At 38.7% G+C, this 21,447-nt stretch overlaps 2 protein-coding genes across 4 annotated transcripts in view; both read right to left on the minus strand.

Annotated features, from left to right (window-relative positions):
* Window positions 1-15,397, minus strand: part of ZBTB11 (zinc finger and BTB domain containing 11) — a 31,878-nt gene extending 16,481 nt beyond the window's left edge. Inside the window, exons 1-3 of one of the 2 annotated variants that reach the window (XM_025873548.2) lie at window positions 14,858-15,397; window positions 6,787-7,022; window positions 5,910-6,141 (exon numbers count right to left, since the gene is read on the minus strand). In XM_025873548.2, the coding sequence (XP_025729333.1) occupies window positions 5,910-6,141; window positions 6,787-7,022; window positions 14,858-15,167 (778 nt within the window). In that variant the 5' untranslated portion in view covers window positions 15,168-15,397. Of the gene's footprint in view, window positions 1-5,909; window positions 6,142-6,786; window positions 7,023-14,289; window positions 14,360-14,857 lie in introns of those variants that run through there. The other variant, XM_025873553.2, reaches the window with a different exon arrangement.
* Window positions 15,398-18,198: 2,801 nt separating this feature from the next.
* Window positions 18,199-21,447, minus strand: part of RPL24 (ribosomal protein L24) — a 211,137-nt gene continuing 207,888 nt past the window's right edge. For both annotated transcript variants that reach the window (XM_073892824.1, XM_025873562.2), the window contains exons 4-6: window positions 19,528-19,664; window positions 19,053-19,116; window positions 18,199-18,321 (exon numbers count right to left, since the gene is read on the minus strand). In XM_073892824.1, coding sequence (XP_073748925.1) covers window positions 18,241-18,321; window positions 19,053-19,116; window positions 19,528-19,664 — 282 coding nt within the window. In that variant the 3' untranslated portion in view covers window positions 18,199-18,240. The remainder of the gene's footprint in view (window positions 18,322-19,052; window positions 19,117-19,527; window positions 19,665-21,447) is intronic.

Below are 21,447 nucleotides of genomic sequence, written 5' to 3' on the forward strand. Positions count from 1 at the left end.
CATATCACCAGTAAAGAGCAAAACGTCATAAAAAGTAGCACCCTAAAAGAGACATTTGAAAAAGAAGTACATGAAAAAAAGGGGTGCCTGGCTGGCTCAGAGCATACGACTCTTGATCTCAGGTTTGTGAGTTCAAGCCCCATGTTGGGCACAGAGCTTAGTTAAATAAAATTAAAAATTAAAAAAAAAATGGAAAAGAGACTAGAATAAAAAATTCAATAAATAAATTTAACAGCAAATTAAACACAGCTAAATATTGGGTCAATTAAAATTTCCCAGAATAATCTACACAGAGATAAATACAAAAGAGAAATTAAGGGTCGCAGAATGTAAAGTGAGAATGTCTGTCTAATTGCAATTTCAAAAGGTAGAAGAGAGAAAATGAGGCAGAAACAAGTTTTGAAGGCATATTGGCTGAGACTTTTTCTCAACTGATTAAGGACAACAACCTCAATTGCTGGGTTCAGAAGTTCAACAATTTCTACGCAGGACAGTTGAAAGTCAAAGATCCTCATGCTGGATTAAGAACAAAATCCAGAAATAATGATGTTTAAAGAGAAATGTAAAACATAAAGACACAAAAAGGTTGGAAATAAAAGATGGAAGATATGCTAGGCAAATAGTAATGAAAATATTGTTTATGTATCTAAAAAATATTTACTAAAGCAGCCAAAACAGAAAAATAAAAAAATATTTATAAGAGCAGCCAACATACATTTTAATGATAAAAAGCATCAATAAAGATAGAGAGGGTCATTACCTAATGATAAAAGGATATTTTATCATAAATCAGTAATTCTAAACTTATATGCATCTAACATGGCCTCAAGATACACAAAACAAAAACTGAAGCAACTCAGTAATAGACAAATGAATCATACTAGTTAATATTCTAAAGCACCTCTGTCAATAACAGATAGATCAAGCACACAAAATAATCAGTAAAGAATTAACAAGCCAGAATATACTGAATATTGCTCCCAACTGAAAAAACACATTCTATTCAAGCAAAACGAAGCTTATAAAATAGACCACATGTAGGGTTAAAAACAAATCTGCAATATTAAAGGGAAACTTATAGCCTTGAATGCTTAAACCAGAAAGTTAGAAAGGCTGGCAGTTATTGGGTTAAAAGCATTATACCTAACAGTCAAAAAGAGACCACGTAACAGGGACCCCTGTCTGGCTTAGTCAGTAGAGCATGTCACTTTTGATCTCATGGTTGTAAGTTTGAGCCCCATACTGGGTGTACAGTTTATTTTAAAAAATAAAATAAAATAAAAAGATAGTAACAATCAAATACGGTAAAAGGAAGATTAAAGGGGAAATCAGTAAAAGAAAACTGTTTTTTTTTAAATAATTTTTTGTTTTTTTAAAGATTTTATTCACTTATTTTAGAGTGAGTGAGAGCACATGCAAGCTGGTGAGGGGCAGAGGGAGATGGAGAGGGACAGGCAGAATCTGCACTGAATGTGGAGCCCAGCGTGGGGCTCGATCTCATGACCCTGAGATCATGACCTGAGCCGAAATCAAGAGTCTGCTGCTCAACCAACTGAGACATCCAGGTGACCCAAGAGCTGTTCTTTGAATGGTGTATCAAGAAAAATTAGTCAAAACTTGGTAAGAGGCAAAAAAAGATTATCAGGTGTTAAAAGCAGTGTTGAATATGCACCACTGACTGACTGCTATTGACTAGACTATTTAAAAAAAATTTTTTTTTAAAGATTTTATTTTTCCACAGAGAGAGAGACACAGCAAGACAGGGAACACGAGCAGGGGGAGTGGGAGATGGAGAAGCAGGCTTCCCGCTGAGCAGGAAGCCTGATGTGGGACTTGATCCCAGGACCCTGGGATCATGACCTGAGCTGAAGGCAAACAATTAACGACTGAGCCACCCAGGCACCCCTGACTAGACTATTTTACAACTCTGTAAAAATTAACTTATAGAAAAATGATAGAAAATGCAAACAAGGGGTGCCTGGGTGGCTCAGTAGGTTGAGTGTTCAACTCTTGGTTTCGGCTCAGGTCATGATCTCAGGGTCATGAGATCAAGCCCTGCGTTGGGCTCCAAGCTCAGCAGGGAGTCTGCTTGAGATTCTCTATCTCCCTCTCCCTCTGCCCCTCCCCCCGCTTGCATGTGTGTGCGCTCTCTCAAAATAAAGAAAACTTGAATAACTCTCTAACCATTAAATGTGCCAGATTAGTAGTTAAAATCTTTCCCCCAACTCCACTACAAGCTCAGGCAACTTTAGCTACCATTCTACCAAACAGTCAAGAAAAAAATAATTCTAATCACACAGTAACTATTTTCAGGTATCTAAAAATTGGAGGGACCATACATTTTATAAGACTAGACCAACTCTGGTATCAGAACATGAAACTGTGAGGGCGCCTGGGTGGCTCAGTTGGTTGAGCGACTGCCTTCGACTCAGGTCATGATCCTGGAGTCCCAGGATCGAGTCCCGCCTCGGGCTCCCTGCTCAGCAGAGTCTGCTTCTCCCTCTGACCCTCTTCCCTCTCGTGCTATCTCTCATTCTCTCTCTCAAATAAATAAATAAAATCTTAAAAAAAGAAAAATGAAACTGTAAAAAAGAAAAATTACTCATGAATATACATGCAAATGTTCTAGACAATATTTGCAAACCAAACAGCAATTTATACAAAAGCTGATAATAATATGACTGAACTGGATTTATTTCAAGAACAAAAAACTGGCTTATCAGAAAATCATGTAATTTCTCACATTAACAGAATGGTAAAAATACAGGGTTTCAATAAATACAGAAAAAATATGTGATACGTCATCACTGCAGGAGGAGGTCATCAAGAAGACTTGCCTTCCAGTTGACCCTTGATATGGTCCCAGAAAAGTGGAGCCCCCCCACCCCTCCCCTGTTCCTAGAACGTGTGTTTCACTTGCCTTTTCTGTCCAGAAGCTGCCCCCAAAATACATCCTTGAGATAAAAACCTAGGTACACGACTGAACCCACTTAAGGCCTCCTGAGTACACGACTAAACATAATTAAGGCTTCTATATAAACTTTTAAGATTCTGGCACAGAGATCTACTCATCTTGCAGCCGCCCAAGACAATCCTCATAAGTACTGGCCCCCTGTAGAGATTACACCTGGGAACATCCTCAGAGAGTTACAAACCAGCATTCATTTTAGAGGGAATATACTTAATGTTAAAAAGGGTAAAGGGTTATCTATTTAAAACATTTACCAAATGATATACTTCATGGTAAAAAAAGCACTTTCTTTAGAAATGGGAATGAGATAAGTGAACCCCCATCACCATTTTTATTCAACTGCTGTTTTTTTTTGAGGTCTTGGACAGCGCTTTAAAGAAAAAAAATTTCAAAATACAAGGACTAGAAAGGTAGGAACAAAACCAACACTATTAGCAGATAATCTATTTCTTTTATATGGAAAATTTCAAAGAATCTATAATGACTGAATGACTATGAATGACTAAGGGAATTTAGCAATATTACTGTATATAAAATATACACCCAAAATAAATAAAAAATTACATAATTTTAAGGAAAAAATATAATAGTTTCAAAACATATCAAGTATCTTAGAGTAATCCTACAAAATGTGTTTGAGATTGTTATGGATAAATCTCTAAAACTATTAATTCAATGTAATCTCTTTCAAAATACACTATTTTGTGTGTGTTTTTAAGTTGACAAGCTACTTTTAGTTTTTATGGAGCAAAGGGTTATGAAACTAAGACCCACCTGAATAATAAATGTGGGAGACTTTCCTCATTATTATAAAGGTAAGGTAATTAAGACTAAGTGAAAATAGTGTACAGAGAGACAACCAATAGACCAGAACAAAGCCTAAAATCGGTACCAAAAATGTTGAACTTTGTTTTGTTAAGAGAATTTGTATGGTCAACTGACAAGAAGAGGATGGGGTCTTCACTAAAGGGTTCTGAGACAAGTGATGATCAAAATGAGAAAAAAATGAAATCAAACACCTATTTCACACCAACAAAAATAAATTCCAAACAGATTAAAACTTAAATATGAAATAAAAACTATGAAAATTTAAAAAGGCAATCCATGAACATGTCTTTATGACTTAGTACAGAAAAACTTTTTACAAGCATAGACAAATGAAAGAAAACAGATTAATTCAACTACATTAACTATATAATTAAAAAAGATGTACATTTTATCTTTTTATACTACACATATATTTTATACTTTACCTAATATTTAAACCAAATAAAAACTATCTACTTTGCCTATCGACTCAGATTATACTTGCTGCACAAAATATAAAAATAAGCATATAGGATGAAAAATAAAAGAGGTATTTTATTGGAATATTAGGATGCTGTATTGCAGTTAATTTGGGGCAGACACTTCATTTGCTAAGCTGCTGAGACACTGAAAAAGAACACTCATATACCTCTCTTTATGCTTCAGATGCATAAAAGATAGGAAAAAAAATTCCAAAATTAACTTAAAATCAAAAGACTACATCTGTGATGAGTTTTATTATTCAGATGGCTCAGTATAAGACATATTTTCTCCTGAGTCATCAAACCCAGAAGAAAGTGAATATTATTAATCTAAAATATAATGCAATTCTATGCTCCATGAAAATTTTTGCTTACCATTTTATCCCCAAAGCCCAGGCTAGTTCCTCACACACAGCGGATGCTTAATAAATATTTTTAAATAATTAAACATAGTTACTGCAAAGAAAAAAATATGTGTTTGTCTTCCCAGAAGAAGTGATTTTAAAAAGTATAAGGTAGGGGTGCCTGGCTGGCTCAGTCGGTAAAGCATGCAACCCTTTATCTTGGAGTCATGAGTTTGAGCTCCATATTGGGTGTGAAGTCTACTTTAAATATAAAAAAAAAGTATAAGGTAGAAAAGGATCAATGGTTAACTAAGTAAGTATTTATATACCTGGATGAAGTCACTTTTTTGTTTCAGAAAAGGGAAATGATATTTCACACAGTAATGTCAGTAATTCAGTAATCAAGAGTTACAGTAAGTTAATATTACGAAAAAATTTATAAATAAGGTTACCTATTTTAATTCTTCCTAAATTTTCATTTGTTGACTCCTAAGCCAATATATAAGTTCTAGTGAACCAAAAGAAAGTCAAATTATTAATTTACAATAATAAAACCAAAGAAAAAAAGCCACACCTAGAATTTTGATTATTGTATATTGTTTGATTACTCAAACTAATGAATTCTAATAATCTTTAAAAATGAAAAACAGACCTACAAAAGTGCTCTATTACATGTTCCACAACATAAGATGCAGGAAGTCAATTTTTTTTAACAGTCATAACATGTTATTATGTTTTATTTATTTATTTTATTTATTTATTTTTAAAGATTTTATTTATTTATTTGAGAGAGAGAGAGAGAATGAGAGATAGAAAGCACGAAAGGGAAGAGGGTCAGAGGGAGAAGCAGACTCCCTGCTGAGCAGGAAGCCCAATGTGGGACTCGATCCCGGGACTCCAGGATCATGACCTGAGCCGAAGGCAGTCGCTCAACCAACTGAGCCACCCAGGCGCCCTATGTTATTATGTTTTAAATAACATATTCACTTAGTGTGATATAACACTGATGCAGTTATAGATTTCTCTCAAACTGTTTTTAGCCATGTAAATCTCAGAAATTTTTCTACTGCTACATCTGTCTCACCTAAGAGGTAGTAATAGAAAATGACAGCCTTTTCCATAACCGTACCTTGGAAACTTTGCTAAAAGAAAGGACTTTTTCAATTCAGCTTAGTCTACTACTATAAGTGGGCTTCTCCCACTGCAGCATAAATCCTGAGTTTCTCACACACACACACACACACACACGCCCTTCTTCCAAAAGGTACTTATAAACAAAAAGGAAGAATATTAGAAAATTCTTACCAGAAAGATCCACCACCGCCTCATGACTGGAAACAGCTCCTTTCTCAATAAAAAGATCTCGAAAATATTCACTATTAGCTGACAAAACAGATTTATGAGCTTTGTACTCTTCTCCCTCAATTAATAAAGTAACATCACAGAACTGGTTGGATAGTCTCTGTTCGTTGAGCTGTTTTAAGACAGCCTGACAATGTTTTGGAGAAGAACGTTTCACCACTCCTTTGGTGTCAACCTATCAAAATAAGTTTAAGACCAAGAGTTGTATTATATATCATTTGTATTTGTACCTTTAACAGAATTTAAAACATGACACATTCACTTTTAAAGACATCATTAATTAATATGAAGAAATAGCCAGATACTGTATCTATATATTTAACTAAAAACTAGGTCATTCTCACTATTTTCTGCTATGTTCATTCTACTTGACCAAATGAAAACCTGCATCTCACTTCTTGCTGCCTCTTCTTACCAGTAAGAAATATGATGATGTATGAAAGTATTGGAGGTAAAAAACAAAGGCCTAGCCAGTTTGATTTTACCTTGTTTCACGACCTAGAGACTGCTTCCAGAAATGTATTCTGTCTACCTGTACCAATATACCATTTAAAAGGACAGCAAGAATGATTAACAACAAACCAGGTAACATTCTGAAGAGAAGAAACAACAGGAATATTTATGATTAATGAAAAAGCAGTATTAGCATACTTTTAGCGTATGTAACAACAGAGTGCATTACCTGACACACAGACTTAAATTTCCAATCTCAGTGCCAACAGTCAAGCAATCTCAGTACTTTAAGAAAAAAATTCACCAAGACTACAAATATTAATACATTAATTATAGATGTTAAAGGTGAATGGAAAATTCCACTTACGAATACAAGTTCATGTTTGGATACTGGCTTCTTTTTTGCAGGCTTGGAGGCTGTAGCTGGAGGTGAAGTAAAATTGCTCAGATCATCTTCTGATTCATTACTTTCTTCTCCAGATTCAAGGTCTAATCCCAATTCTTCCAGCATTTCTGAAGTATCTGATATTGGACGGGAGCGATCCAGTTTCTCCTGGCATTTGCTACACTGTTTAATGTAATCTTTCACTTGCTTTAATATACCTATAATAAAAATAAAAAGTCAAATTTAATGCTCTCATTTGAAAATTGAAAATTATTTACTGTTAATCTATGTATACTGATATATGTTTGAGTGCCCATGTCCAGACACACATGTCCCATAAAGTATGTAAAAGTGATTTCTTTAGAATGTAACTACTTTTTTCCTAGATATAAGGTTATAAATAAATGGTTTGCGTCCATGCTTATTTTTGTTTATTCCTATTCACTTCCCCACCATATAAAATGATTATGTAACAGTGCCCATTTCCATGTGATTTGCAACTCATTCATGCTATAGGAACTATATGAAAATGTCAACATGACCTTCATGAATAGTAATATGATGTGGTTACCTCTCCACCCTATTAACATCAGGCTTGACCATACAATTTGCTTTGGTCAATGGAATATGAATAAATGTAACATGTGCCATGTCTTAGAAGCTTTAAGAGGCACAGTTTCCCGTAAGTGCTCTGATCTTTGTCCCTTCTCATAAATAACGGCATGTTCCAGATGGATGACATCCTTCAGAGCCTGAACTGCAGATGAAAAAAGACAGGTGGAGTCAACTGCAACCTGAACTACTACTACAACTTGTAATGAGTGTGAAATCAATCTCACTTTTGAAAGCAATGAGATTTTAGGGTTGTATGAAAAAACAGCATACACAATCTAACAAAAGTTAGATTATACACAAGCCACTCATAAAACCCTATTCTGAATTTCAACTTCTAGCTCAGCATGTTGGGGTAGGGGTAAGGAGCAGGGAGAAACACTACCCACAAACCCCCCAACACACACATCCACCCACCCACCATCATCCTAGTAAGGTAAGACCAATTAATTTCCATCCTACAAATGAGGAAAAAGAAGCCCTGAGAGGTCCAAAGTTGCATCTACTAAACTGCATAACTGGGCCTCCAAAAGCCAAATGATTTTCAGTATATTATGCTAACTTACACAGCAACACATTTGTCCATCAGTACGACAGAAAATTCTCCCCCCACAATCCCCAAGTAAAATGTAAATAAAAGGCTCATTAATAAGCTAAAATGACAGAGATATATAGTGAATTCCTGAAAAGAATTTCAAGATGTCAAATTATACCATGGTTCCAGGCGCCTGGGTGGCTCAGTTGGTTAAGCGACTGCCTTCGGCTCAGGTCATGATCCTGGAGTCCCGGGATCGAGTCCCGCATCGGGCTCCCTGCTCAGCAGGGAATCTGCTTCTCCCTCTAACCCTCTTCCCTCTCGTGCTCTCTATCTCTCATTCTCTCTCTCTCAAATAAATAAATCATTAAAAAATAAATAAATAAAATCTTAAAAAAAATTATACCATGGTTCCTTGCACTTTCAACCTTCAGATAATATTCAAGCAATATTTCTCAAATTGTATTATGTCCCGGGGTGCCTGGGTGGCTCAGTCGGTTAAGTGGCTGCCTTTGGCTGGGGTCATGATCTCAGGGTCCTGGGATAGAGCCTCACATCAGGCTCCCCGCTGGGCAGGGAGTATGCTTCTCCCTCTCACTCCCCCTGCTTTTGACAGCTCAATCCCTCTGTCAAATAAATAAATAAAATCTTTAAAAAAATTGCATTATGTCCCATACTTACTAAAAAAGTATACACTGGACTAATAAATTCAGAAAATTACACTCTCATTTTACATGCACATGATAGATATTATCATATTCAAACCTCTGAGAGTTCTATAGTGAAGAAACCTGTTTAACAAGAATTTGCCAAATTTATTCATTCATAGACCCCTTTTCCTCCACCCAAAACGTAACTTAGGAAATAATGGGTTAGGGTTAAATAAAACTTCCATAAAAAATGAATTTGCATGGGCATATTTAGAGGACAATATATATTCTAATGTCTGAAAATGCTAAATCAATAAAAAGTCTATACCAATATGAGTTATGTAGTGAGCAGATTAAAAAAAAAATGATGAGGGCGCCTGGGTGGCTCAGTCGGTTAAGCGACTGCCTTCGGCTCAGGTCATGATCCTGGGGTCCTGGGATCAAGTCCCGCATCGGGCTCCCTGCTCAGCAGGGAGTCTGCTTCTCCCTCTGACCCTCTTCCCTCTTGTGCTCTCTCTCTCTCATTCTCTCCCTCTCAAAATAAATAAATAAAATAAAATAAAAAATAAAAAAAAATGATGAAAAGGCTAGAGGGATAGATCTTTTACACACAATTAAGAGTAAATGGAGAGGCGCCTGGCTGGCTCAGTCGGTAGAGCATGTGACTCTTGATCTCAGGGTTGTGGGTTCAAGCCCCATGTTCGGCGTAGAGTTTACTTAAAATAAAAAGAAAAAACATGTTCATTCTCCTTGTTTAAAAAAAAAGTAAATGGATTGGGGTGATGAAAAATTTCTGAAGATGAACAGTGGTGATGGTCACACAACAATGTGAATGTACTCAATGTCACTGAACTGAATACTTAAAATGGTAAATTTTATATTACGTATATTTTACCACAATAAAAAAATGTAAATGAGTACAAACTTCCAATTATAAATAAGTCATGGAGATGAAAACTACAGCACAGGGGATATAGTCAATAATATGGTAATAACTTTCTATGGTGATATATGGCACCTAAACTTACCGTAGTGAGGGTTTCCTAACATATATAATTGTTGAATCCCTATGTTGTACACCTGAAACTAATATGGTATTGTATGTCTACTATATTTCAAAAAAAGAGTAAATGTGTATATGAATAGAAGACACATAAGAGAATATATATATTTTTTAAGATTTTATTTATTTGAGAGAGAGAGAGAAAGAGAGACCGCATGCACCCATGTGCAGGCCATAGGGCTGAGGGGGAGGAAGAAGAACAAGCAGACTCAGCACTGAGCAAGGAGCCTGATGCAGGGCTCAATCCCAAGACCCTGAGATTGTGACTTGAGCCAAAATCAAGAGTTGGACACTCAACCAAATGAACCACACAAGCACCTTGAGAATATATATTTTTAAGTAAAAAACATACTTAGAGAATGTGGAAATTTCCATGTTCACAATAAACAAAGAAGGTGGCATTTTTTCCTAATTCATTCTGTATTTCCAAACATTTTATGATTCTACACAGTTCAGTATATTCTACATACAGCAAAAGTCTGATTATACTATAAACTAAAGTTGAGTTCAAATGGTATTGGACAAACTACATAGGAACCATTTTGAAAAGTCTGAAAATAAAAACTGCAGGAAAAAATTATTAATGTATGATAGGCAATCAACTGTCTCAAAAGGGGACTCGATGTTTCAAGTCCTTTCATCTGAGTGTTAATCCTTTGATGGGATCATCTTAAATCTAGCTTTACAGATTCAGAAACCTGACCTCTTTAGTTCATCCAGAATTGATTAAGCTGAAAGACTGACTCAGGTTAACCACTAAAAAGGCATCAATGTATAAACATAGTTAATTTACTACATTACTGCAAGGGTTGAAACTACTTATGCAGCAAAATCTGAATCCACTAACTAGCTTTGTGACCATGGCCAAGTTGCCAAACCTCTCTATGCCTATGTGTCATGAGCTGTAAAATGGGATAACAATATGGTGCTGTTATGATTGCTAATACTTACAAAGCTCTTTGAACAGTTACTACATAAGTATTTGTTAAATACAGTAACACTGATCAATCTCTCTGGTACTTAAAAAAAAAAAAACAAAAAAACAAAACAAAAACAAAAAACCCACATAAAACACCAAGTTACCATTAAAAGATTCTTCACTGAGCACAGAATCAAAACAAAGAAAGCTGAAAGACCTTGGTGGGTAGTCCTCTAATAAAACAACTTGAGAACAGTTTCTTACTCTAGAGCAGGGTTTCTCAACCTCACCAGTGTTGACATTTTGGGCCAAGATGATTCTTGCTGGAGTGGAATGCAAAGGGTTGTCCTGTCCATTCTTATTGTAGGATGTTTAGGAGCATTCCTGACCTCTACCCAACTAAATGTCAATAGCAACACTTCAACCAGCACCACCATCACCAGTTATTACAACCAAAATTGTCCCCAGACACAGTCAGACGTCCCCTGGAAGGCAAAATACGTCCCTGGATTGAGAACCAATGCTTTAAAGATCTATTTGCCAAACTGAACAATTTGCTCCTCTCAGCTGTTCAGAACCTCCTTCCCTGTCAGTTTTGGAGATACAATGACCACCCCCAGTCCAGGGGCTTCCATTTTTAGCTCCATGCATTTTAGTTCTTCCTTGATCTGTTTTGTTTTCTTCAAAAAGTTACAATGTTTAGTTGTAGCTGTATTTAGGAAGACTCAGTTCTTGGGTTTTCTAGAGATTACATCCTCCTCTTCTAGACCAAGTAACAGTGGCACAATTTATCCCATGGTCTAAACAAAAATAAATCAGTCCTTAGGGTAGGAACTTCTGCAGGCAGCTAATTTAACCTATTACTTTTTTTTTTTTTTGGTAGTTTTAATCTGTTTCCCCTAATTTCATCTTCATATTTTGGAAGCATTTCACTGTAGATCCCCATGCATCAGCATCTGACTGAGGCAGGGGAGGGAATAATTTATTTTGAAACTCCAGCACTTAATTCAATACAGGATAAAATAAGAGGGTGTGTGGGGGGGAGTGAGAATATTTATTAACATTTTATATTCTGAAATATGCTACATGTAAATGTTAGGCACTGAGCCAGTTTTTCAACTGTGCTCAAAGGAGGGAAATTGCTACAAATTTGCCTGAGCACTACAATATAACTTATGATGGCAGCATTCTGAAAAAGCAGAATGAATAATGAATCTCAGTAAACTGTCCTTGATACAACTTTTGTGGAATGACTCTGGAATAGTTCTTTTTTTTTTTTTTTTTTTGGCACCTACATCGATCAATCTTACTAGCTTTCAGATAAACAGTCTACAATGGCTTTGGAGTATGTGTATCTTTAGTAGAAACAAAAAAACAATCCAAATGATAATATATTAAATATCAAGATGAATAGCTACTTTAAAAAAGCTTTTTAAAATGAATAGCTAATAATGGGGGCAAACTTCTCTGATGATTATGAATTCTTACTACTTTTTTTAAGTAAACTTTACGCCCAACATGTAGTCTGAACTCACAACCCTGAGATCAAGAGTCACATGCTCTGAACAAACAATGAATCATGGAACACTACATCAAAAACTAATGATGTAATGTATGGTGATTAACATAACAATAAAAAATTTTTAAAAAGTGAAGGAATGGATAAAGTATAAAAAAAAAGAGAAAACAAACTTTTAGCCAAAAAAAAAAAAGTCACATGCTCTATGGACTGAGCCAGCTAGGTGCCCCAAATTCTTAAAGGAGGAAATACTAAAATAATAAAAGCAATAAGATCATCAAATAACAAAAACTCATTACATGTTAACAAAATAGCATTTTATGAAAAAAATCACTATTTTCCAAAACAAAACAAAATTAGTAAGAAAAGGGGTACTACTTTACATTTTTGAAAATCTTTTTAATGTGTGGCTCAACAGAAGACAGATCATCATATATGCCTCTGCATTCAATCTGTTGCCATATATCATGTCACGTAGTCTCTGGAAAACTCCACTGTATACTTGGGAGACAATGAGTAAAAAAGGCAAATAATGCCTTGGAATTATCATGAAAATAATTTTGACTTTATGGATCCTCTGAAAGGATCTCAGGGCCTCTCTTGCCAGGGGTTTAGTACCATAAGTATGGTACTTCAAGAATACCTATTCTAGTTGCTTAAGGACTTTTAAATTTTACAAATGTATACAAATAAATGTATCTCTTTCATTTTTCAATTAAACATAAACATGGTCTCAGTTTTTTTGTCTAAGACACTGCACACAAAAAGCAAACAAAACCCCCCCTCCAAACTGTATTCACGATCATTCACAGACAATAAATTTAGGGAAGGAATTTTTGTTTTTTAAGATTTTATTTATTTCGGAAAGAGAGAGCACGCGAGAGAAAACAAGCAGGGGGAGCTGCAGAGGAAGAGACTGAGCACGGACTCTGGAAGCGGGACTCGATCCCAGGACCCTGATATCAAGACCTGACGGAAAGGCAGACGCTGAACCCACTGAGCCACCCAGGGGCCCTGGGAAGGAAATTTCTTAACATAAACCCTTACAGCACCATATAACAGTGGTTAGGAGTGAAATTACAAAGGTCCGCTGTGTGACCTCTGACATATTTAACCTCCTGGTGCTTTTAGTTTTGTCCTCTGTAAAACAGAGATATAAATGTTTCCACCCTACAAGGTTTTATCAAAATTAAATGAATGAAAAACAAATTAAGAGCTAGAACTAAACCTGCATGTAAAACTCTGATCAATGTTACTTTTAGCTGTAATTGTCATTTTTAACATGTCATAAAGTTTTTTTTTAATTTTGAAGTAATTTTTACACCCAACATGGGGCTCGAACTTACCACCCAGAGATCAAGAATCGCATGCTCCTCGGACTGAACTAGTCAGGCACCCCAGCAAGTCGTAAAGTATCAAACCTGAACCATTTGCTCAAGAAAACCCGGTCTGACCAAACCAGTCCTAACAAAATGCAGCAATTACTCCGTGTTTACTCCTCACACTTTTGTCCCTTTAGAGGAATTTCATTCAAATATCGGTTTAAAATAGAAAGTAAATGACGGGAAAGCATGTAAGAAGACAACAGAGCTGGACCGTTTTTGAAAACACGAAAGAACTCTCAGGAACAAAAGGAAGGACTACCCATTAGTTTGTCCATTAATAGGCTTGATAACGAAGTTCATAAACTGAAAAGAACTTCAGAATGTATTCAGTAGTCCAAATTCTTTACTCACAGGTAAGTAACCGAGACTCCTAACTTCTCCAGAGCCGTAAGGAGAGTGAGTGGCAGAATCCTTCCCAACAAAACCTCTTTTATCAGGGCCTGCAAAACTTTCGCTAATTCTAACCGAACAGGTTCAATGTAAATCAACTTTGTGGACACTGAGAGCGGTAAAGGTGCCAAAGACCCTTGCTCTCCTTCCCTAATCTGGTTCCCAAGGAGTCAAAAAACCACAGCAGTTATTTCCTATTAGAACCACAGTAACCGTATCTCTTCTGGGTATACATAGTGCCTCACAGTTTCCAAAGAGCTTTTCACAGTATCAGAGGAAAGAACATGAAAACATTCAGAATGCAGGGTTATCTGCTCTTCTTTGCATTGAATTCTTGCTCCATAATCGAAGTTGAAGATGGCTGTTTCCATAGAGTCACTTCAAATCACCTCTTGCCTTATTGCTTACTTACGCCGCCGTAGCACAGTTTGACGACGACGGGCAAGCAGATCCAGAGAAACTCAAAATCGCGGGCCAAAACCCGAGCGGAAACGGCCGGAGGAAGCAGCCCAGGCTTGGGGCGAACCGTCCCTCCTCCAGACCGTCAGCACAACAGGATTTTAGGAGGCACGACACGTAGCTCCGCACAACCACCGCCCCCCGCCGCCCAGGGGCGTCCCCGGAGGGCAGGAGCCACCGCCTCCAGCTCAGCCGACGGAGGCGGGCCCGCAGTAGCCCGCACGTCCCGGCCCCTCCCGGCGGCTGGCCCGGCCCCCGGGGAAGCCCCCTTCGCCCCACCCCGGGCCAGGACCCGCCCCCAGCTTCCCCGGCCTCCTTCCTGTGGGAAGTGCGGCTCCTTTCGCGTCCCCCACCCTCTCGGCTCCGCCTGGCAGCCGCTCCGCCGCCGAGCGCAGGTTGCGCCGGCAAGGGGCGTCTGGGACCCCCAAACTCGCTCGTGCACAAACAGGCCCGCCTCCGCCAGCGGGCCTTGCCTGGGCAACAAGCCGCCGTCCGCCCCCTCGCCACGGGCGAGGTCTTACCTCGCCACCAGTAAGTCTTGGACAAGTCGTGCCAGGTCTGATGCCGGGTGTGGTGAGTGCCGCCCGGGCCCAGGTGCGCCGCCTCGATGAGCCCCCGGCGCCGCTCCGGCTGCAGCACCACCTCCAGTTCCGCGAAGGTCTTGCGGTGCCGCTGCCGCCGCTGGTAGTACAAAGTCCCACCGCGCACCACATAGCAGGCGGCCGCCTTGCGGATTTTACGCTTGACATTGCCCTCGGTGCCCGGCGCATACGGCTCACGCTCGTTTGTCAGGTATCGAAGAATGGCCCGGTAGCTTTCCTCGCTTGACATCGCTGACGGCGGCTCCCTGAGGGCGCCTGTCAGTGGTGGGGGAGGAAGACAACGCACTGGCTCCGGGCGGATGCAACAACGGCGGAGGGACTGTAGGGAGGAACCAGTGTATCAGAGGTGAGTGCTCTTCGACGGCGCCCGCAGCGCGAAGGGAGAACGGACGAATTGGTAACCAGGGGGAACTGCACTTCTCCAGCGCGCGGGATCCACTGGCGACTGACAAAATGGCTGCTGCACCACCGGAAGTGACGTGATCAAGGGTAGTGGGTGAGGGGACTGAGTCCTGATTGGAGCGCACCGGCTTTCTGGCTTGATGAAGCTGACCAAGTGACGTCAGGACTGCGGGCGGACATATTGGAAGCGGGTAGGCCCTTCCTGGGAGACCGAAGTCGCTTCGAGAAGACATCTTAAGTCCTGGCAGTTTCCCTTTTTATTTTTCCCCTTTCCCAAGCTCTGAGCACGTGTAGGACTTGGTGGGCTGTTATCTTGTCCGAGGTACGCCAAAATGTAGAAGAGTCTGTTTTCCACCCCCCCCCCCCGCCTCCCTTCTGAGATTCCCCCGACAATATAAAAGCATCAGATTTTGAGGCTCTCAGTAAAATGTAAATCTAACGACACAAGACCAGAGACAGCCCCATTCACATGTAAATGTAATTTCCAGTTAAACGTTTAAAATCCAAGTCCCTCAATGATAGGACTTACTGCAATTTCTAAACTTAAAACTGTTGGCTCCAGATCATGCATGGAATAGTAGGGATTTTTCTGGAATGATCGTCGTACATAGGGGCAGTTTTCTATATATGAAGGTAACGATGTTGGCAACGAGTGGGGAGGAGTATTTAGCACTCTTACAGCCTAATTTGCACATATTTTTACATAAACTGGGGGGGGAATTCTCCATTTTACACCCAATATTTATTGGATGCACAAAAGGCTGAGGCGACTTGAACTGCATTTTCCAGTGTGTACTGTGTGTTGTTTCACATTTTTAGCGGGTAGCGCAGAGTGGTGACCTCTGTCACCCTAACGTGGGTTTTATCTACAGCGCAGACAAGACCACAGGCCTGTGACATCCTACTTGACAACGGGTCAGGCACTGACAGTGCTTTCCTGGCGCCTGAGAACTCCGGGCCAACCCCTCCTCCCCATCTTGGAGTCTGCAAGTCGCTGGGTGAGGCTCTTTGACCTTGTGGAGACAGGTTAAGGCAGACAACAGGTGAATGCACTGGGCTCAAAAAATAGGATGGCACCCAGTCTCTGTGGTACTTGTGGGTGGGGGTTGCAGAAATTAACAGATGGCCTAGATACTTGAGGCAGCATCCTTGAATGACTCTGGCTGTAGGTACGTGACCTCCCAGACGCAGAGGAAAGACAGAACCACTAGACCTGGGATTTACTTAGGGTCACTCAATCCACAGACTGAGACAGCTTGGGAAGGGAGGAGGAATTAGAAGGTGGAGATACGCTGCGCCCCTCCCCTCCTTGGGGTGGGGCACCCAAAACAGCTATCCAAATCAGCTCAAGAACTGTGTGCTGGGTCAGCACCATCGCTCTTCAGCTGTGAAACTGACTCCCTTTAAATTTAAAAAATAGATTTAAATAAAAATTTAACAAGTCTTGGAAGTGGAGAAGAAAAACTTAAAAATAAATCCTACACCCGATTCAGGTTATGCCAAAAAAGCCCTGTGAAAGCGCTGAGAAGCCCACCATACTTGGATTCGCCTCTGTGCCTTTGGGCCAATACGAAGAAAAAGGTTTTACAGGTGGTCTAATTGGTCTAAAAGCTAAAGTTGCCATCCTCCCAGAACAGGTATTTAGGGGTTTTTTTTAGCTCTTGCTGGACAGCAGGCTACCCAGTAATCAAAGGTAATCAGAATTGGCAGTTTCATTTTATTAAGATGTGTAAATCAGAAAAGCACTTATTTAAGTAAGATTGTGTCCAAATTTAGAAATCTATAGCTCTGAATTCAAGTTGGGTATTTTGATTGGTTAAGTTTTCCTCGTTCATAGCTAACTAATGGTTTTTTTCCCCCTGTAATTTCATAAAACACTACAATAAAAATGATTTTTTCCCCAAGCAAAATCTTAAGTTTCTAAGCAAGAGCCAATGTACCTTGAATATTTTTAATTGATCTTACACATATTTTTAGTTTAAGTCCCCCAAAAGGACTCTTCTATTTATTCCCAACACCTAGTACAATGCCTGAATTTAACATCACCTGGACTTAACAATAATTAGTTCCATTACCTTGGATAGATTGTAGATGTGTGTGTGGAGGGGGTGGGATGTATGATTTTTACCTTCACCTAAGTATTCTATGTGTAAAAGCATGTTTCTTAAACGAGGATGTGGCTTGTTCCCTGTTGTTTTCCAATTTGGCAGTGTGGTACACAAGATGATCTTTCAATGAAGTGCAAGCCTAGTCTTTTTTTTTTTTTTTAATTTTCTATGTATTTGAGAGAGCACAAGCATAGCAAGCGGGCACATGGGGGGAGGGGCAGAAGCAGGCTCCCCACTGAGCAGGGAGCCCAGTGCAGGGCTCAGTCCCTTGACCTGAGCCAAAGCCAGACGCTTAAGTGAGCCACGCAGGCACCCCAGTGCAAGCCTCTTCTTAGCATAAATTATTACTCTTCCTTATCACATTTTACACACAAGTATTTCTTGAACATCAGGCTACTGTTTTTTTTGTAATTTTAACTATGGTTCTAATTTTCAGCTCAACAAACTATCTTGGAAATTTGTAAGCAAATATTCTACTCATGTGTTAATTAAGTTGTACTCTTCATTTAAGCTTATTTTCTGTAAGCAAGGAGATTAATAGTACAGTTGAAGTTTTAAGCACTTTTAACTCAGCTATCAACTAATGGTAAGAGGTGAAGTACCAGTGAACAAAAGGCAAGCCCAATACAAAATGTGTCTACCATGAAAGAGGGTAACTCAACAAGAAAATAATTCATTAAAAAGATTTAGTTTAGCTATTACATGTAGGCCCAATGTTGTGTTTTGAGAATAAAAAACACCACCACAATCTAGTTATAGTCAGATATTTATTTAAAAATCTGATCCACCAACTTAGCGTTTTCCACCAACTCGGGGTGCAGAAACCTTCACAGGCTTCACAATCTTTTGCTTAGGTGCTGCCTTCGTGGGAGCCTGTAAAAAGATAACATGTTATGTGGCATTATTACATGCAACTTTTTAAATCACCTCCTCATGTTCAGATTCTGTGTATTCTAGGTTTTCCATTATTTAACTACATTCCTAATATTATTCTTAAAAGTTACCCTCTCCCTGAGAAGTTAAAAGTCTACTTCTATATATGTAAATGAAAGACAAAGATATCATCATAGAATGGAGGGGTTAAAGTGAGGAGACACAACTAAATGCAGTGTGGGATCCTGAATTGTATCCTTAGAACAGAAAAAGGACATTATTAGTCACCTGAGATCAATGGCTTTGAAATTTTACTATGGTTATCTAAACTGGTAACATTGAGAAAAGCTGGGCAAACTCTGTACTATTACTGAAAACTTTTCAAAATAAACTTTAAAAACAAAAGCCACCTTTATTTTCTTTCTCCTTTCCCAATTTTTGTCTGGCAGAGGGACCTCTGAAATCACACACCCAGAAACCAGTTATGAACATCATTTTCATTGGAGCCTTGCACTAAATTCCTTAAAAACTTGAAACTTCCACTAACCAAATTAACAATTTGGATTAAAAATAAATTTTCCTTTTATTAGTCTATTTTTAAGTAATCTCTACACCCAACTTGAGCTTGAGCTCACAATCCCAAGATCCAGAGTCACATGCTCTAATGAGTGAGCCAGCCAGGGCCCCTCCTGTTATTTTAAATAAGAAATCCAGGACAATCTCACAATTACCTTAGCGGCAGCCATTGCTGTCTTTTTAGATGCTTGCTTAGCCTTTTTTGCTTCCTTGGCAGCCCTGTGGAGTTAAAAATAATTTAGGCAAAGTGTTTTACTCCTTAAGAGCACAGTTTAGTAACAAGGAGGTAAGAGTGTTTTGGGAAAGAATTATCATATTCCTTCCCCATTGCAATTATTTGTATAAATCCAAAGGGTTTGTCAATAAATGTCATTAACCACCAAGTCAGCTTAACATAGATTAGAAATTGTGCAGTAGCTTTAACTGCATACAGAATTTCAACAAATCATTAAGTATATAGTATATTATAAACTTCTGTATTAAACTTCAATATTTATGATTGGCAATTTCTTTACAGACGCCAAGTCTCAAAACACAAAATAACATCAAATTAGATTCCTATACCTATAAATGCAAACATAACATAATCCACCCCAACAGCTGAAATGCTCATAATGAAGGCTTCCTCACCTGATGGCCTGTTCTCGTTGTGCCTTCCTAACTTCAGGTTTCTGATTCCTCTTGGCCATTATATCAGCAAGAGATGCACCAGTGATGGCCCTCTGGAATTTAACTGCACGGCGGGTTCTTTTCTTTTGAATTTCTTCCTACAAAACGATGGGAGTGTACTTATAAACCTTGCTTCATGAACATGGGGGGAAATAAAATCTTAAGATTTTATTTGTCTTGGTGCACTTAGGCTGCTACAACAAAATACCAGACCGAGCACCTGATAAACAGCATTTTTTAAATAAGGGCACTATTCCCATTCCTGAGGGCAGAGCCTCCCAAAGGTCACACCTCTTAATATCATCACTTTGGGGGTTAGATTTTACCATCTCAATTTTAGGGGTATACATTCAGATCATAGCAATATTCAACAAAGATAATTCATGCAATCATTTGAAAAGATTTAAAGAATATATAAAATACTGCAATAGGCAGATAATTTTCCAATTATAGATTGGTTAAATTCTCTCACAAATCCTGGCCATTTTTTACTACTTTAAAAAGACAAAAGCCAAACTCTTTGAAGATGGTACTTCAAAAGTGATTAAAAAAATTTTATTTGCGAGAAAGGGGAGGGGGGGCACGTGTGTGGCAGAGGAGGAGGGAGGGAGAATCCGAAGCAGAGTCTTCTGGAAAAAAAATTATCAAACCTCAACTCACCTATTTTATTTTTACCTAAAGTACTGTCAATGGAAGAAAGTCAATTGGAAAATGATCTATCACACGAAAGCTACTAAGTAGGAGGAAATGTCCAGGATTCAAGACAGTACAATTCAAACTTTTGCTAATAAGATACGTAACATTAGCCATCTTAAAGCATTTATGTCTGTAACTCAGTGGTATTAAGTACATTCACAATGTCGTGTGCAACTACCACCACTATCCATCTTGGTAACTTTTTCATCATTCCAAACTCCACATCCATTAAATAATAACCCCCCACCATTCCTCCCTTCCTCTGCCCAGCCTCTGATAACCTCTACTTTGTCTTTATGAATTTGCCACTATAGGTACCCCATAAAGATGGAATCATGTAATATTTGTACTTCTGTGTCTAGCTTATTTCACTTAGCATAATGTCTTCAAGTTTATCCATATTGGCTAGTTACCAGCTTTTTAAGGCTGAGTAATATTCCATCGTATGTATGTAACATTTTGTCATCTATTCACCTACTTATGGGCCATTTCCATCTTTTGGCTATTGTAACAGTGCTATGAACGTTAGCATAGAAATTATCTGTGTTAAGTTCCTGTTTACAGTTTTCTTGGGTATATTCCTAGAAGAGGAGTTGCTGGATATAGTTGCATTTAACTTTTTGAGAAACTGTGAAACCATTTCCATAGTGCTTGTAGCATCTCACATTAAGCAATGCACAAAGGTTCTAATTTCTCCACATTCTTGTAACACTGGTAATCCCCCGACCCCGTTTTTGGATAAGGACTATCCTAATGGGTGTGTCAAATCTCCTTTTAAGTCAGAAATAAATGTTCCCTTCCTCTGAACTCCCACAATACCTAGTGATGTCTTTCACCCAATAGGTGGTTCACTAAAATATTCCAAGCCTCCTGAATACGAATCCTACTGCCATGGCACTAAAACCTTTCCTCAAAAATCTCCATCAAGCTAAAGAGCACTTCAAAAAACATTTAGTCTTGGGCGCCTGGGTGGCTCAGTCGTTAAGCGTTTGCCTTCGGCTCAGGTCATGATCCCAGGGTCCTGGGATCGAGTCCCACATCGGGCTCCCTGCTCAGCGGGAAGCCTGCTTCTCCCTCTCCCACTCCCCCTCCTTGTGTTCCTGCTCTCCCTGTGTCTCTCTGTCAAATAAATAAATAAAATATTTAAAAAAAAAACCCAAAAAACAAAACATAGTATAATTTATC

This window comes from Callorhinus ursinus, unplaced genomic scaffold (assembly GCF_003265705.2).
Source record: "Callorhinus ursinus isolate GAN/ISIS: 27379988/994484 unplaced genomic scaffold, GSC_fseal_2.0 scaffold1, whole genome shotgun sequence".
Lineage (NCBI taxonomy): Eukaryota > Metazoa > Chordata > Mammalia > Carnivora > Otariidae > Callorhinus > Callorhinus ursinus.